The sequence below is a fragment of the Megalops cyprinoides genome, chromosome 22, assembly GCF_013368585.1.
Source record: "Megalops cyprinoides isolate fMegCyp1 chromosome 22, fMegCyp1.pri, whole genome shotgun sequence".
Classification (NCBI taxonomy): Eukaryota; Metazoa; Chordata; class Actinopteri; order Elopiformes; family Megalopidae; genus Megalops; species Megalops cyprinoides.
Window position 1 is genome coordinate 26,325,154 of NC_050604.1, and position 17,670 is coordinate 26,342,823.

Sequence of the window (17,670 nt, forward strand, 5' to 3'; positions counted from 1 at the left end):
TCCGCTGACAGTACTTCTGTAAATGTGGTCAGAGAGAATAACTCCATCTGCAGAAACTGCATGGTTCAGAGGAGCAGAAGCAGACAGCGGCATGTGGCTTTTAGCGTAGCAGCTACACTGAGCAACTGCCCTCACTGCAGTCTTCCCACAGAGAGATTGTACTGGATACCCCCCCCCCCCCCCCCCCCTCACCACACTCTCCCACAAGAATCTTCCTCATCCCACAGAAATATTGACATCAAATCATACAGGTCTTCTTTCACACCATACAGTGACATTACAGGGACCGAATGCTGTCCAGCAACAGTTTAATCAGCAGGTATTAAAATGTAACAAATAACAACTGAAATGTAACAAAATGCAGACCAACAGGCAAACAGCCAGTACAAATAAATAGAAAATAAGAAAACAGTTTTCCCACTTTTTAATACTTGCTCCTTAAATGTCTCTTTAAATATTTCTTAAGAGTAATTTCATTTATTTTTATTGATCAGGGTGATCAGCTCCACTGACCCAGCGTGGAAGTTCATCTAAATCTCACAGAAACATCTCAGTCAGATACTTCACCTTAAGAAACACATCTGAATACAGTAATATAAAAGCGAATTTCCCTGAGTAACATTTACAGCATAAACGAACACGCAGTTCTTTAAACACTTTCCTGCCCACATGCTTTTAAATGAATGAAAAAAAAATCTATATAAACATTCCTGTCATTCCTCAAGTGTTTCAGCAGGTCTGTTAGATGGTTCATGTACATAAAGTCATGACTGGCATCAATAACAACATATTCATATCCATGACTGTTTTATCCCCATGAAACACCTGAAGGAATCACTCTTATCTGCTGTGGTGGCGGCTTCATCTTCTGACCTGAGCGTAGACACAGTTTTCTTCACCCTACAGACAGAGAGACAGGGACAGGGTTAGAGAGATGCTGCTGTTCAGAGAGACGGGGTCACAGAGACACTGCTGTTCAGAGAGACGGGGTCAGAGAGACGCTGCTGTTCAGAGAGACGGGGTCACAGAGACGCTGCTGTTCAGAGAGACGGGGTCACAGAGACGCTGCTGTTCAGAGAGACGAGGTCACAGAGAGACGGGGTCACAGAGACGCTGCTGTTCAGAGAGACGGGGTCACAGAGACGCTGCTGTTCAGAGAGACAAGGTCACAGAGAGACGGGGTCACAGAGACGCTGCTGTTCAGAGAGACGGGGTCACAGAGACGCTGCTGTTCAGAGAGACGCTGCTGTTCAAAGAGACGGGGTCACAGAGACGCTGCTGTTCAGAGAGACGGGGTCACAGAGACGCTGCTGTTCAGAGAGACGGGGTCACAGAGACGCTGCTGTTCAGAGAGACGCTGCTGTTCAGAGAGATGGGGTCACAGAGACACTGCTGTTCAGAGAGACGGGGTCACGGAGACGCAGTGTATAGCAGCCTGCTGTCTCCTGAGTCCTAACACTGGGATTTAACACTGATCCCTAATACTGAGTTTACATAAAGGCTGGCAGTGTGGTGTAATGGTTGCAGGTTCAATTCCCCCAATACAGCACTAGGGCTCTGCCGCTCTACCCTTGGGCAAAGTACTTAACCCAGAATTTCCTCAGTAAATATCCAGCTGTGTAAATGGATAACATGTAGAACTGTAACCTATGTAAGTCGCTCTGTATAAGAGCACCTGCTAAATGACAGTAATGTAATGTAAGGGATTCATGACGACAGTGTCTAACCTGAGCAGCACTGGGAGCTTCTGCCCTCTGCTTCTTGGGACGATTATGGGTGATGTTGCTGTAGACGAGCTCTTCAGGGTTCCCTGGAACACAAACACACCGGGCAGAGTTGGGGGGGGGGGGGGGGGGGGTCACATCATGTCCCATCAGACTGTCCTGCAGCAGTGTGGGCCAGGGGTGTCAGAGCACAGTGCTGTATAATGACCCTGTAAGTGTGATGATGTCACTGCTCTGAACAAGGAGAGCCGGGTCTTCTGAGGAGACTGTCAGACGCCTACTGCACTCTGTGTTGTATGGCTTTATTTATTTAACCGAGACGATGAGCTGGGAAGTCAGTTCTCTCAGTCAGTGGAAGACCTCAGGGGAGAAGCTGAACAGCGAATACGCAGGACTGAGGAGCCAATCAGCTGCTGAGGGGAAGCTTAGGTGACACCATGTAAAGAGCCAGTTTGTGATTTCTAATTTTATCTTCATGCTTTTTCACCCTTTTTAATCTGCACTATACTGAGCTCATCTCTTTGCAACCATCACACATGACGAACAGCTGCACTACAAGTCCCACAATGCACCACAACAGAGCATATGCTGACTGGAAGATAGACGCCTCTGTTAAAAATGCTGAAACACTCAAGCATATTATTTCAGGGCTCTAAAGTACAGTGTTTAAGTAGCAGAAGATAGTGTGCATTTTCAAACCACACTCTGTACATTTCCCAGCAGGAAATGCATATGGAACGATCCTGTTACACACAGCAGCTGATAGTCATTTGGCTTATAGTGTAGTGAGCTGCTGGCAGACCAAACCCATGCGACTCTAGGGGAAAAATGCCAATGGCATTCCACCACTTCAGACTCCTGCTCATTGTTAGCGAATGACACAGCTCAGACTCAAAGCCCAGGCTGAGCAGTGAGACTCAGCCTACATTCAGAACAGGTGCCTTAATGTGCTGAGCCACTCAGGAGCTGCCGGTCTGTGAGCTTAAACCTCTTCCTGTTATTGTTACAGGTTATTTAATGACCACAGTGAGTTAAATGGTTTAACCTCCTGTAGCTCAGTGTCCCCATCATTGAACCCAGGAACTGTATGTATTTGGCCCGGAGAGAGGAAAGCACTTTACTAGCTCATCAACACCAATTCAGAAAGGTATCAGAATGGTTTCACTGCTTGCAGGCGTACTGGCTTGTAAATTTTCCATATACACAAACCTAAAAATATTTAAAAACTTTAAACCTTTAAAAATGTAACTTTTTAACTTTCATAAAAAACTTTTGAAATGTTTTATAACCAACCACACACAGCTGATTTCCCTTTTTACTAACTGCATCTAGTGTGCTGGCATTAACCTTGTGTACTTCACATTAAATAAGGGTGTGGTTTTAGTCTCATCTAACTTACCAGCCTTTGCTGCTTAGATGAGGTTGGAGCAGGCACTATACTGGTTGCAGGGATTTGGAACACATACAGTGCTGGCTACAGGGATCTGGAGCATGCACATGCTTTAATCCTTGCATAAAAATATAACCCCTGTATTTATAGTGTAAGATTGCATATCTAAAATATTGTGTAATGAATGACACCAGGTTTAGACAGACAGTTTTTCAGTTCTTACCAGCTTGGCTTTTCTGGGCCTTCTGAGTGGGAGAGAGGGCAGAAAAGAGCAGAAATTACTAAGAGGCTTCATATTACTACATAACATGACAAGAAGTTTGACATCACAGTTAATTTAACTTAACTACAGTAGCTAGCTATGCAATCAGTGGGGTTTGGCTTCAAATTGCAGTTAAAATGCATATTTGTTACAGGTAGAAATTAATAAAATGGACATTTAAAACATTGTGGCATCTCGCACCTTGTACAAAACTGGCATTATCACTGGTGAAGACATTTATATGCTGGTATGCTTAGCTGAGTGGGCTACAGATATTGAATATTTATCACAATTGATTATTCAGCCTAATTAAGATGCATGGGCCAGCTGTCTCATTTAAGCTCAGTTAGTAGTTCAATTTGTTCAAGTATTTTTTCTGATCCCCATTAAACCAATTGCAACAAAGTACATTTAATCAATAAAGATGAAAACCTGTTCCATATGTAGAAAATCTGAGAGAATCTGTGAGTACATAAACAACTGTGTTAGAATACACAATGCTCTTAAAAAGTGTCCTCTTTCTAAGTTGGTGTAAGTTTTCCCTTCTTTGCACCTGTGCAGTGATTCGGTCAGACCTACCTCTGGATGTGCCTTCTTAGCTCCATGTTTAATATTTGCGTATGTTAGCTCATCTCCTTTATGAACACACCAAAGACACTGTCACACACATTTATTCATTTACCAGACGCTTTTGTCCAAACATGACACACATTCAAATACCCTGCTTCACAGCAGCACACATATCTATCACTGTACCATCACAACCACTGGAAATGCACTGAAGGAAAGGGAACCACAGTATTGAACACACAACCTTACGGTTATCGGCTCCCTTCCCTCAGGAGAGAACTGCTGCCTGGCAAAGCAAGTCTTGCACAGAAACACAGCGACTGCCCTGCATGGCTGAGCACACAGGAATACATCTGCTTCCTGCACTAATCATCAGTCAGATAATCTTCACAGTACTCGCAGTTACAATCAGATAATCTTCACAGTACTCGCAGTTACAATCAGATAATCTTCACAGTACTCGCAGTTACCCTGGACTGTCCATCACTGCTGAAGGCAAATCTCCCTCACCTTCATCTCCTGCTGGTTTTTTTCTGCTCTTCAGGTAGACGACTGTCCCAATTATCAGAACGATCAAACTCACAAACCCAGCTCCAATCCCGGCAAACAGACCTGTATCTGAGAGACAGCGCAGACAGGTGAGCAGCAGTGTGGTGTAGTGGTTGGTGAGATGGGCTTGTAACCACACGGGTTGCAGGTTTGTTTCCAGGATGGAACGCTGCTGTTGTTGCCCTGAGCAACACACCTCACCTGAATCTATGAAGCTGTGTTACTAGAAACAGTTAAGAATGATTTAAAAAATAAGCATGCAGAGATTAGCAGGATGGTTGTATTCTGGTTGTCAGAGAGTTAAAATATGTCTGCAGCTTCTGTTTTACAACAGCATGAACGCCCAGTTACTAATTTACTCTTTGCCCAATAAATCCAAGTTGACATTATTTTAGGTTTTCACTCTTATTTCACAATTATCCAGGAAAGGACATAAGCCCATGTGCTACATTAAATCTACATTAAATATTGTGGGTATCAGTGCATTGGGTGGAGTGCTCACAGTCACTCACACACAGACACAGCTGTCATCTGGGCAACTGCTATGAGCTGCTCTCACAGATGAACAGGAGGAAACGGAATATTTTAACCATGGCAGAAGCCCAAGCATGTTAATGTCCGCTCATAACGTTTGTGATCACAAAGTACATTTAATGTGTTCCAGAGGCAGCGGGCTATGCATGTCCCTGTCCAGAAAAACTCCCTGTGCTGCTTTTCTCTCTGAAGATAACAGATGGGTAGATGACAGGTGGTTCAGACCCCTGTAGCAGCATTAATGGGACGAAGAAGAAAAAAAACAGCAAGCTGTCACAAGAAAATATATCACTGACCACACCTCAAACACGGCTTTCTTTCTGTTTAGGGTGAACGTTCACTACATCTGCTGTGTGATTCTGCCCAAACCTTCAGTGAGTTATGATGGTATGAAACCACTGAAAATGTTTCGTTTAGTGGTGTTAATAGGAAGGAACTGGATGCTGGCTGATGGTGTGTGTAGTGTGTGTCTCGCTGCTGCTAACAGTGAACACATGTTAGCATTTGCAGTTTTCTGGTTAGTGTGTCATGTGTTAATCACAGAAAATTTTCTGTCTCCTTATCCTCCTCCCTACAGAGCTCTTAGATGCAGAAGAAGCCTCATCTTTCCTCCTTACTGGCTGCTTCTTCAGCCAATCAGCTGCAGGTAAACAACTGAACTAACAGAGTGAACTGAAAATGTATCTAAAAGCAAAGATGGCTGATAGATAATATGGTGTTTATCGGGTGCTTTGTGCTTACTTTGGACACTTTGGTCAGTACACTCCACTCTACAGAGCTCTGAGATGCTGCAGAAGCTTCTCTTCTCACTGACTGGGTTTGCAGCCACACAGCTGTAGGTGGAGCTGTACTCTTCTATCTCCAGAGGGAGAGACAGGTTGGTGTTGAGATCAGGGCTGCTGGTTTGGTTCACTGTCTTTCCCTCTCTCTGCCAGGACAGGGTAACCTCTCTCCCGTTCTCCACAGAGCACAGCACACTGCAGGTGGGTTTCATCTTGTTCCTGCTGGACACTTGAGGTGTGGACACTGGATCTGTGCAGAGACACAAAAGTAAGGAGAGCCTTCAGCACTGGTCAGTACAGACTGGCCCCTGACTCCACCCTGTGTGTGACAGAGCAGGAAGTCACTTCATACTGAGCTCCCATATACAGCTAAACCCTCATATTTCACACCTCATTTACTGTTCAGTCCAACTGATGTTAGTATCTACATTTACATTTACATTTATCATTTGGCAGACACTTTTATCCAAAGGGACTTACAAGTGGGGTAGAGTGCAACAGCAGCAAAAAACCATAAGGAGTCAACAATATCAGAGGCACTGCATTACCAGGTTTCAATGGCTGGCCAGGCAAGGTACATATTAGCAGGTAAACCATTACATTACATTTTACATTTCTTTTTTTAAATTTGATTTTGTAGTTTAGTAGGAGACAGTTTGAGACATGAGACGTTCCTTTAGGGGGTAGTGTTTCAGGAGCTCAGGAGAGAGTGGAAGAACTGTGTCCTCAGATGTTTCTTGAAGACAGAGAGGGACTCAGCAGAACGGATGAAGTGCGGGAGTTCATTTCACCATCGGGGGACAATGGCGGATAAAGTCCAGGATAGTGATTTTGCGCCGCGATGTGATGGAACCACCAGACGCGGTTCGGTAGCAGAGCATAACAGTCAGGAGGGAGGCCTACAGTTCAGGCAGGTGCTATATGCGCAGGTCAGGGTTTTTTAATACCCAAACCTGACCCGACCCACAAACTGCCAACTTGAGCCTGTATAGCAATGGCATCCATATCACAGAGTAAGAGAACGTTTTCTTATTTAGTGCATGTTTCAAAAAGGACAGACACTCGTGTAAGCAACAAGGTTTTGCACGAGCCACTGTAGGCTACAGCAAAGTGAGCAGTGTTGCACTATTTCGTTTTTGGGCTGTTTGCCCAAACGTTAGCATAATACATTGATTGCAAGGCGTAGGCCTATTGTATCTTAGCCTAATAGCGTCTGGGTCTAGGCCAATGTTTCCCAACCCTCTCCTGGAGGACCCCTTGTCCTGCATGTTTTAGATCTCTCCCTGCTCCAACACAGCTGATTCAAATGATGATTACGAACTTCAGAAGCTGCTTAATAACAAACAAGGAGAGGGTTGGGAAACGCTGGTCTAGGCTACTTAATAAACAGATGAATTGTTCCAAACGGTGCTCTTCATTGTTGAATAGCAGCAAAACAAGTAACCCTTTATTAAAGACATGAATCCTGTCTGTCTCTTTCTCTCTCGCCATCATATTTATTATTTTATATACAATGCTTCACAGCTCAAGCAGATAATGTAGTCTGTAATGGTGTCATCGGACAGGACAACCTGCCCGAATCTCTCCCATACCTTACTTTTTTTGGCTCACTTTGCGTGTAACCTTAGAATCACCCGTTTTACTGTACTCTGAATAAGTCAATATCGTCAGTGGTAGCCTCTTCTTTGTGACCAAAAAAAAAAAAGTTTTGGCAGTGTATAATCTAAACAAAAACTATGTATGCCACTTGGGGAAAAAACTCATTGGTGAAGCCTATTATCAACACTCTAAAGCACATGCATTGACTAAAACCACAATCGCAAATTGATTATATTGTGTTATAAATTGATATAATGTGTTATAAATTATAGTCTGGGTGCAGACAGATGTGTGACAGATGCAGGTTACTTTATAGTTCAGTAATGCACATTATTGACAGCCAGTGTCAGGGCTCAGGCAGGAACCCAGGCGCAGACTGGAAGGCAGGATTCACGAAGGATGTTTATTAAGCCAAATAGGGAGTTCTAAAAAAACAAGGTCAAAACAGGCGATGTCAAAAGACCAGAACAGCACAGCAAACAATACCAAAAATCAGATCCAAAAACATGGTCAAGAAAAACAGGCAAAAATTCAACAAACGGGCAGGCGGGCAGAACAGGAAACGACTTGTAGCAACACAGAAGAACTGAGATGAACTAGCAACAAGACTAGACGCAAGCGGGGAATATATAGAGTGAGGCTAATGAGGAGATGGGATGCAGGTGTGCAGGTGGGCAGGTGGAGACGGTCAGGTAATCGGGTGGGCGGAGACAGGGTGGAGAGCAGGGCAGGGCTGGAACACAGGGAAAAACAAAAGCACATGGACGGGGAAAACAAAAAAAATCAGGCTAAGAAGCTGCAGTCCTGACAGCCAGGGCATAAGAGGACCTGCACCCTCCAGTTAGTGTGTGTGTGTGTGTGTGTGTGTGTGTGTGTGTGTGTGTGTGTGTGTGTGTGTGTTTGAGAGCGGGAGAGTGACAGACAGAGAGAGGGGAAGAAAAGGTGGAAGGTGGACTAGTAATCACAGCCTAGCCCGGAGCACGCAATTCGGAGAGCCTATAACGCAAAGCCTATTGCACGCAATGTTTCCGTAAGTTATTTATAACTTAGTTGGAACGCTGCTTTGTCACTTTTTGACCCAACCTGCCCGAACCCGTGATATTTTCTAGTAAGCTAATATTATAACTAGTAGGTGCAGTTTCGTTGGTTGCCCTGTACGCAAGCATCAAGGCCTTGAACATGATGCGGGCAGCTACATGGAGCCAGTGGAGCGAGACCAAGAGAGGAGTAACATGAGCCCTTTTTGGATGGTTGAAAACCAGATATGCAGCCACATTCTGTATCACCTGCAGAGGCTTAAGAGGCACGCAGGTAGGCCAAGCAAGAGAATGTTCCAGTAGTCCAGTCTTGAGATGACCAGAGCCTGGACAAGGAGCTGGCCAGCATATTCAGATAGGTAGGGCCTGATTTTCCTAATGTCATACAGCGCAAACCTGCCTGACAGTCGTCACAACGTGGTCAGTAAAGTTTAGCTGGTCATCAATCACTGCCACACTATCTCTCAGTATTACAGAAAAGCTTGTCGAGAAACACCATGGAAATCTCTCAGTAATACAGCAGAGAGGAGAGTCACCTCAGTGCTGATACTCACTGTACACAGTCAGCTGGTGCACAGACTACAGCACAAAATCATAACTCTGTACACAGTGAATATCTCAGTAATACAGCACATTCCCACAAAACACATAAACCTAATACCTCTCAATAACACAGCACACACACACAAATAGTGAAAACCTCTCCGTAATACAAGAAAAAAACTGTGAATAAAGGCAAAATAAGTAACTCTCAGTAACAGAGGAGAGAGAGCAGTGAACATAACACAGATACTTACTGTACACAGTCAACTGGTATATAGTCTCCACTTTCTCCCCATCACTCTGTACTATATACTCTCCTGAATCCTCCATCTTCAGGCCAGTGATGGAGAAGAGTCCAGTGCTGCTGTCCCACTGTAGTCTGCCGTGTAAAATCATACTGAGCTTATGCATTTTACTACTCATCACCTTGGCAATCTGAGTGCCATTTGTTGTAAAGAATCCCTGCTGTTTCACTGCAGCTGGGAAAGAGACTGTCTCTCCCACAATGCCATTCAGCTTCTTTGACTCAGCCTGGGCAGATGGCATATACACACCTGGAGAGAGAGAGAGAGAAATGGAAAGAGAAAAAGAGTCAGTTTTGAATTGGGTGTGGAGGAATTTCATGAAGTCATATGTGTGCCACAGCATCCTACAGAGGAACTGGCTGAAACACAGGGACGGTGATGGGGAGGAGGTCGCCCGTGGTCTGTGCCAGTTAGTGAGCTGTGAAACCACTAGCTAAGTGACTAGCTAGCTTACAAATTATTTTTACAGATGCAATGGGGCTAAATCACTGGGTTGTTTATGAAGTTGTCTCCACCAATAATCGCAAATCTAAAGCACACCACCAGCACTGTATTACTACTGCAGTTAGCAGAGTATTAGTAGTGATGAATTTACAATCACGCACAGATGACAAGGGACACGGACATCAAAGTTAATTAGCTCCTGGGGGCACCACCCCTAACACCCGGAGAGAGAACACATCACTCCAGATTCCAAAGAAATTCCCCCTTAATGAGTGCAGTCAAGATGAAACTATGAAAATAAACACACTCTATCAATACACAGCGATCATTATTCTATTTTAAATCATGTCGGCCCAACTACAACACACTTCCATTTCCTCAGCAAAATGCAGAATCAAAATATAATAACTCAAGTGATTAAATAATTTTCCCACATGGCAGTGTGACCTGGAGCCCAGTGCTGTCCTCTCTGCTTCCCCCAGTACTGCCTGGCACACTGAAACCACAGCATGTTTTAATAATGCTGTCTGTCCCCATCTGACATTCTCATGCGGGGATTCTGAGAGAGAAACACAGCACAGGTGCATCTTGGACAGAACACAGCCTCCTGTAAGAGTGCACACCTCTTAGCACACACTCCCATCAACACAGTAAGTCCAGGTAAGTGCAACTAAGCTGCAATTCCAGGTGCATCTATTTACACCAATAAAAATCTGCCAAAAGACAACTCTACCTGTTAAACACCTATCACTACTGTTCCAGAACAATTGTGTGAGCTCTCTTACGGCAATGTGAGCTGTCTGGCAGGCATTTTTTCATTATAGGAACTGTAGTTATACTGCGATTTGAAACTGCATTTAAACAATGGTACTATCACAATCTTCAATGTACATGGACCTGGAAAATATATTCAATGTAGTTGAGCCAGCAAGTCTGGCCTGCTAACTAGCTACCATTTCAATTCTGGCAAATGTTACTGCAACTGCTCACCCCTTTCAAACAATGCAGCATTAAAATATATTGTATTAAAATAAAATGAATACCTTTGTATTTGCTAGATAGCTAGTTACTTCAATATGAGGTCAGTTAGGTGCTTAGTTAGGTGGTTAGTTTTCAACCAACCAAAAAGGGCTCACGTTACACCTCTCTTGGTCTGAAGTAACGCGGGTCTCTTGGTCTCACTGCTCTGGCTCCCTGTAGCTGCCCACATCATCAAGGCCGTGATGCTTGCGTACGGGACTACCAACAAAAATGCACCTACCTACCTGAACTCACTGCTGCAAGCCTCCCTCCCAAACACTATGCTCTGCTACCGAATGGTGTCTGGTGGTCCTGTCACATCACAGCGCAAAATCACTGTCCAGAACTTTCTCTGCCATTGTTCCCCAATGGTGGAATGAACTTCCACGCTTCATCCGTTCTGCTGCTCTCTGTCTTAAAGAAACATCTGAAGACACAGCTCTTCCGCTCTCACCTGAGCACCTGAAACACTACCCCCTAAAGGAACTTCTCATGTCTCAGACTGTTTCCTATTAAACTATTAAAAAAATGTAATCTATTGGTTTAACACACTCGTTATCTCTACCAAGTAGCTTATACCTTGTCTGGCCAACCCTTGAAACCTGGTCATGCATCGCTTCTAATGTTGACTACTTATGAATTTCACTTGTGTTTTACTGTACCTCAGTAAGTCGCTTTGGATAAAAGGGTCTGCCAAATGAATAAATGTAAATCTAAATATAGGTGAGATGGCTGTGTTCAAAGAAGAGTAAATGCTGCTCTCCTTCACAGGTATGTAGGATCACACCAACAGATGATGCACACCTTCCCTCACTCTTCCCACTACACCTGAATACCTGCAGGTCCTGGCAGCTGCTCTGTCTCTCCAAATCCTAACACACTGACCCCACTGATCCATGCCCAGTAAAGAGTTCAGAAATTTTTAAGACAACTCTTTACAAGAAAGAAAATCTTCATGAAAAGTTAACTCTTGTCTATAGCGAATATGCACAGCAAGCTTGGCTAAATTTGATGTAAGTGGCTATTGTATGGCAAACCAATTTGATGCTCAAACTCGATCTAAAACCCCGGGTTCAGTGTCGCCATTTTACCAATACTACATGAAATACTGTGTTGCGAAGGGGGAATTACATTAACTTTTGCTGCATCCACCAAACCTGAACCTAAAACAGTGTGGCATGTGTGCCATATAGAAAACAGAAACATAGAAACTAGAAAAATTACAGTTTTAGTTTATCAATACTATACAATGCCATGAAAAGAAACTAAACAAAACAGACAGGAAAGACAATTCATGTTATCTCTCACAGAAGCATTCAAAATCATGTAATACACACATAACATTTCTACATCTTTTCCTGGTTGCTGTATGTAAGAGAGTTACTCTGAGTTTCACACTGCCAAATTGTGTCATCTATTGCAGTTACTGATGTGAAATTTAATATACAATGGCTATTGGGTATTTTATATATTCTGCAAAACAAATTTAATGAAAATAGAAATCCTACCAAAACCCCAGAGGACCCCCAGAAAGACCGCTGCCCTCCTCATCACCTCTGCAGCTGCAGATAATCTCTTCAGTTTGAAAGAGCAAAGCAGAGTGAAGTTCTGTTTGAGCGGGTTTCACGTGACTCCTCCCCCTTTCTGTGAGCCTGTTTTTTTCTCACGCTTCAGTCAGCCCCCATATATATACAACACAGAGAGTTAGACCCTTTCAGAGTGTCCCAGAGATATAACCACAAAGAGCTCAAGAGTCTTTATAACCTTTTACTTCTGTATCATCTATAACTTGATTTCAGCCACATGATGAATTTCCAAACTATACAGCCTATAAATACATGTATTCTTTTCTAGCCTAATGCAAAGCACTGTGGGTAATGCCAGCTGCAGATGCAGCCACACTATAGATGACAGCAATCCACAATATTCACAAATAAGCTTTTGTTTTTCAATGTGCAATGTTAGTGTGTCGAAAGCTCATTCAGCCTAAATTGCTGTGTATTTTTCCATAAGTATTCTGGTACTGCTCTATAGTTACAAGAGTTATGTAGTGAGTGATGGGAGAACAAACCTTTAAACATGATGAACAATTTGAATCAAATGTTTCAAAATGGATTCAAGTTGCTTTGGCGTAACTAAACCTTCAGTGCCACAGTGACACCCTCTGGTAGATGTTACTCATGGCAACCAGCCTTTCCTACAGTGAAGAGTGTCTTCCATTTTATTCTATAAACTGTTGGAGAGAATGCCTTTGCTTAATGAATGTCATGTTTGGGAGAGAGATGCCTAGTGGTGAAAGTCAGCATCGGTATGTGTTCAAATATGTTTATGGTAGTTGCAAAACATAACAATCAAGGTACAGTTTTGATATTGTACACTTTGCACTACTGTATGACACATTTAGCAAATAGGATGGCATTACATGTTATGCTTCCTGTTGGTGTTATCACCAATATTTGATATTTTGTAGGTTATGTAGGTTGGATAATATAATGGAAAATTGTTGGTTGACTCCACTAACAAATTTCAGAAATAAATATTCTTCAGTCTGCACTGAATAATCAAATCATATCAAGACAATATGTGATTTTTTTGTATCAAAGACCCCAATGATTCCAGTTCAGTATTGCTTGCCTAAAATGTATAAATTCTTCTCAAATCCTGTAGGGGGGTTCCAAAATTAGTTTTTGTTTTGGGATTCCTTCTCCAGACTCAGGGGGTAACATTGATCATTTAGATGATTTGTTTCTTTCTAGGTACAGTGACCTATAGGACTCAATGAATTTGTGGTTCATCTTGTTTTTTCTCCATCTTACTGGTTGATTTTGCTGTGATTGTCCCTTCTGTATTTTCTCAATTTTATTATCACTGCATTTAGAAGGTATAAAGAGTGTTAGGTGGCCTTGTGTTTTGTATACTTAATAAGAATAAGATACACTTTAGTATTGGATATGACATCCATTATTAATTGGTACTGTAAGTATCAATACTGACTGTTTATTATTGTAGATTATTGAATTAGTTAGTCACAGGAGTCATTCTATTCACTTGATTAAACAGTCATTGGCATGTGTTTAATGACTCCACTCTGATGAGCGACTCTTCATTGCCCTGAGTTGTATTACCTTTGCAGTGGCACTCTGATACACAGAAAATGCAGCCTGCTTAGCCCATAGTCCCTCTTGACAAGTCGAACAACCAAAGATACCATTGAATATTGGAAAGATGCTGATGCATATTTGGCCAGATGATGGTGCAGGACACTCTCTGCCCAGCAGAGGGAGCCAGAGACTTATCCATGACAGCTGCAGTCTTCTGCGTGTCGGTGTACCTGGAAAGGAGAATGAATGAGTCAGCTGAATGAAAAGGTGGCAATGACATTTTCCCCTCACCAGTACCGTTTGGGGAAGGATTTCAGAATGTGAGAGTAAGATTTGTCTCTCTTGTTTACCCTTGTTTATTCTTGTTTCATTTTATACTATGTATATAATCATAGCACAAGCATGATAACTCAACGCATAATTGCACAAACTTCTTTCTATTTGTTGTATTTTATACCTCTCTATTTATTTTATTCAATTTATTCTTTTGTTGTTTTTGATGTGTGCCGGACGGTGCAGTTGTGACACTCAAATTTCCTTCAGGATTAATAAAGTATTTCTTATTCTTATTCTTATTCTTATTCTTATTCTTATTCTTATTCTTATTCTTGGTTGTCATGTTTTGACCGCTTTCCTCACTGACAGCCCCTTTAATCAAACTGCATTGCCTGAGAGCCTGATTTTGGAGAATCAACTAATTAACTATTCAGCTACCTAACCTGGCTCCTGGTGTTGAAGAAACACAACGGAAGGCACAGAATCCACAAGTTACCTGGGGGGGGGGGGGGGGGGGGGGGGGGGCGTGGAGGAGCTGACACAATTATTCTCCTTTCCAGGTACACCAACTTGCTGAAACCTGCAACTGTCATGGATCAGTCTCTGGCTCCCCCTGCTGGGAAGATAGTGTCCTGCACCATCATCTGCCCAAATGTGTGTCAACATTTTTGGAATGTACAATGGTCTCCTTGGTTCTTCAAGCATGGGTACTGTGTTGTTAAATCTTTCAGAAGTGACCCAGTCAAAAATACAATATTACTATAAGAGATCTATCACTAGTAGTTCCAAAATAGAATTACTTTGATCAATGCTTGGGTCTCATGTGAAATTGCAGAGGTTTCCTGCACTTCAGCAATTCAGTCTTTATCTTGCTAATAAAGGCAGTTCAAAGGCAGAGGGACTTTTTTGATTTTTCAAACCATATTTGCCCGAACAATGCAGAGCTGAAAGAACCTTAGCTGTTCTTATAGCTATGCTATTTCCTCTTAGAACAGTGTGTTCGAAATGCAAGAGGCTTTTTAAAATGAGAAAAATCACCTCACACTTTTTCACTGACACACAACCCTTTTTATCTGAATGCACTCTCTCACTAACATGGGGGTTTGATCAGACATCAGTCCTTTGCAAATTATACCGCAAATAAGAAATGAAATGTAGTAAATGTGCTTTAAATACATCATTAATACATTTATAAAAGATCTGTAACAACAGAAACTTACCCATGCTCATCTCATATTGGGCTCTATGATTGGACCTGACGCACGGCTCGCCCCCGGGGAGTGTAATGAAGCACAGACACCGCAGCACCAGCATCTTTCAGGAACATGTGAGCAAGGGCGTAGGTTTGCATATGGACGGTGGGGACATGTCCCTACCAATATTTTGGGAGGACAGAATTGTCCCTACCAATATTTGAGCGAACTCATTTGCATTATCTTTGGAGTGAAGTCATATTACATAATTCCAATTTACCTTCAGTTGTTGTGTCCCTACCAATGTTGAGACTAAACCTACACCCCTGCATGTGGGAGTTACGGCCTGTTTCCTAATGTACAGCACAGACTATTCAAAGCGCAGTTGATCTTGTTTTTCCAGTGGTGTAATAGAGAGCAAGTTCGTCGTGCCTGAGGTTACTGTCGGCTCAAAGGACAGTAAAATGACCTCCTGTGAGGGGGGGTAATTCAGGCTTCTGTCCCCCCCACCCCCCTCCCTGACCCTGCATGGCCGTGTTGTACAGAGGGGAACTGGCAGATCTCAGTTTTGACCTCTGCTCCATGGTAACTGCGCCCACGGCTCCTTCGGCCTGCAGCGAGGAGAGCTGTGTGCATCCATGGTAACCGTGCCCACGGCTCCTTCAGCCTGCAGGGAGGAGAGCTGTGTGCATCCATGGTAACCACGCCCACGGCTCCTTCAGCCTGCAGGGAGGAGGGCGTCCACAGCAGCACTCAGAGAGCTCACAGAGGAAACGCCGTGGCTCAGTGCTATTAATGGCAGAAACATCACATACTTTACAGTAAACATGGTGATTCTTACTTTCTTTTCCTGCATACTCCTGTATGGTCATCATAACCCTGCCAGAAAGAGCAGGTGTACTACTATCCTCTCCAAGGTGGCAGTGGTGCCAGCTTTTTTTCCGCTTTCAGATTTGGTCACTGCTGGATTTTCAGGGGAGATGTTGCAAGAGTAAAAAGTACCCAACAGCATTGCCTCATCCAGGATTCCAAGAAAAAATCATCAGGGTCATCGCCTTAACATCTAGTCATGAATAACCTAAATAATAGGAATGCACTGTTTGTGGGAAATCATATGAATTAGAATATCCAGTGGCAGCATTGTCAAATTATGGTGTTTGTGCATGTGTTTGTAAACGTATGCTTATGTGTGTGCGTGTGTGTGTGTGCGTGTGTGTGTGTGTGTGTGTGCTGGTGTTGGTGTGTTAACACTGGAGTGTGTGCGGTTTGGCTGGGAGGTGAGTGTGAGAGGCTGGTGGTGTTACAGGCACAGGCTGTCGTCTGTGTTAATTTCCACTGAGCTCAGCAAGCAGAAGCATGAAGATTGAGCTGCTGATCTCACACCTCCACAGGCACAACAGCTGTGTTAGAGCAGCAGAAACACCATGCAACACAAATAAGTTTTTAAAGGAAAGGTCCTCCTGTCTCCCCTGATTCAAACACCCCTCTCCTGCACCTCTCTCCTCAGCCAAGGACCCGTGTGCCCCCTCTCCTCTCTTTCACTTCTCTCTCCCCTCTCTTCTCTCATTCTTTCCTTCTTCTTTCCTTATTCTTTGTACTTTTGCTCTCTCTGTCCTCTCTTGTTGTTTTTCTAGAGCACTTACAATTTTATATTGTCAGAGAAAATAAAATGGACTCTGTTAATGATATGACTTGATATTTCAGTCGCTGTTTTAAATATCTCACATTTTTTGATTTTTCTTCATATGAAATAACCTTTAATCTTATTGAAGGACTATAATGTGTGCTGTTGCTCTGTTGCATCAGGCTGATTTGAATTTTTGTATATTGTGTTTCATCAGCCTCTTTAGCCAATGACTGCCTTTTGCTGCAGAACTGAAAAGGTTTCAGATGGTTATTAATGCTCTGTGGTGCCCTTTTCATACATTGCCTAAAAATAAGCTGTTTTTTCCGATGATAGGTTGTGTTTCAGCTAAGATGAGGGTAAGCCAGTGTGGCTATATATTGACAGCGGAACATGAACTGAGAAGTTGATAAAATTAAAAAAAAACAACTTGTGCCAAATACAATGCAAACGTGGACAGTACTGAGAAAGATAACACTCACACAGTTTCTCAGAAAATGGTTCACTGTTGCAATATGGCAGTTTATGCAGGTTAAAGACGCTGTGCTCTGTGCGGGAGACAGGGCTGGTGGGAGCGTCCAGTGTTCCTGCTGAGTCTGCAGGTCTGCAGTGTCAGGTCACTGATTCCTGCCGTATTCATGTCCAAATGCAATCTGCCAGATCAGCTTTCTCCATCATCAGCTGACAGCTGCTCTTTTCCTGCCTTTTGGGGGAGAC

General features: G+C 43.1%; 1 protein-coding gene across 3 annotated transcripts in view; it reads right to left on the bottom strand.

Annotated features, from left to right (window-relative positions):
* Nucleotides 1–366: 366 nt before the first annotated feature.
* LOC118769934 (SLAM family member 5-like) overlaps nt 367–17,670 on the bottom strand; it is a 33,538-nt gene continuing 16,234 nt past the window's right edge. The window contains exons 1-8 of one of the 3 annotated variants that reach the window (XM_036517359.1): nt 12,268–12,338; nt 9,245–9,544; nt 5,771–6,061; nt 4,457–4,564; nt 3,956–4,011; nt 3,338–3,356; nt 1,728–1,810; nt 367–900 (exon numbers count right to left, since the gene is read on the bottom strand). In XM_036517359.1, coding sequence (XP_036373252.1) covers nt 862–900; nt 1,728–1,810; nt 3,338–3,356; nt 3,956–4,011; nt 4,457–4,564; nt 5,771–6,061; nt 9,245–9,544; nt 12,268–12,310 — 939 coding nt within the window. In that variant the 5' untranslated portion in view covers nt 12,311–12,338 and the 3' untranslated portion in view covers nt 367–861. Of the gene's footprint in view, nt 901–1,727; nt 1,811–3,337; nt 3,360–3,955; nt 4,012–4,456; nt 4,565–5,770; nt 6,062–9,244; nt 9,545–12,267; nt 12,339–17,670 lie in introns of those variants that run through there. The other 2 variants (XM_036517357.1, XM_036517358.1) reach the window with 2 other exon arrangements.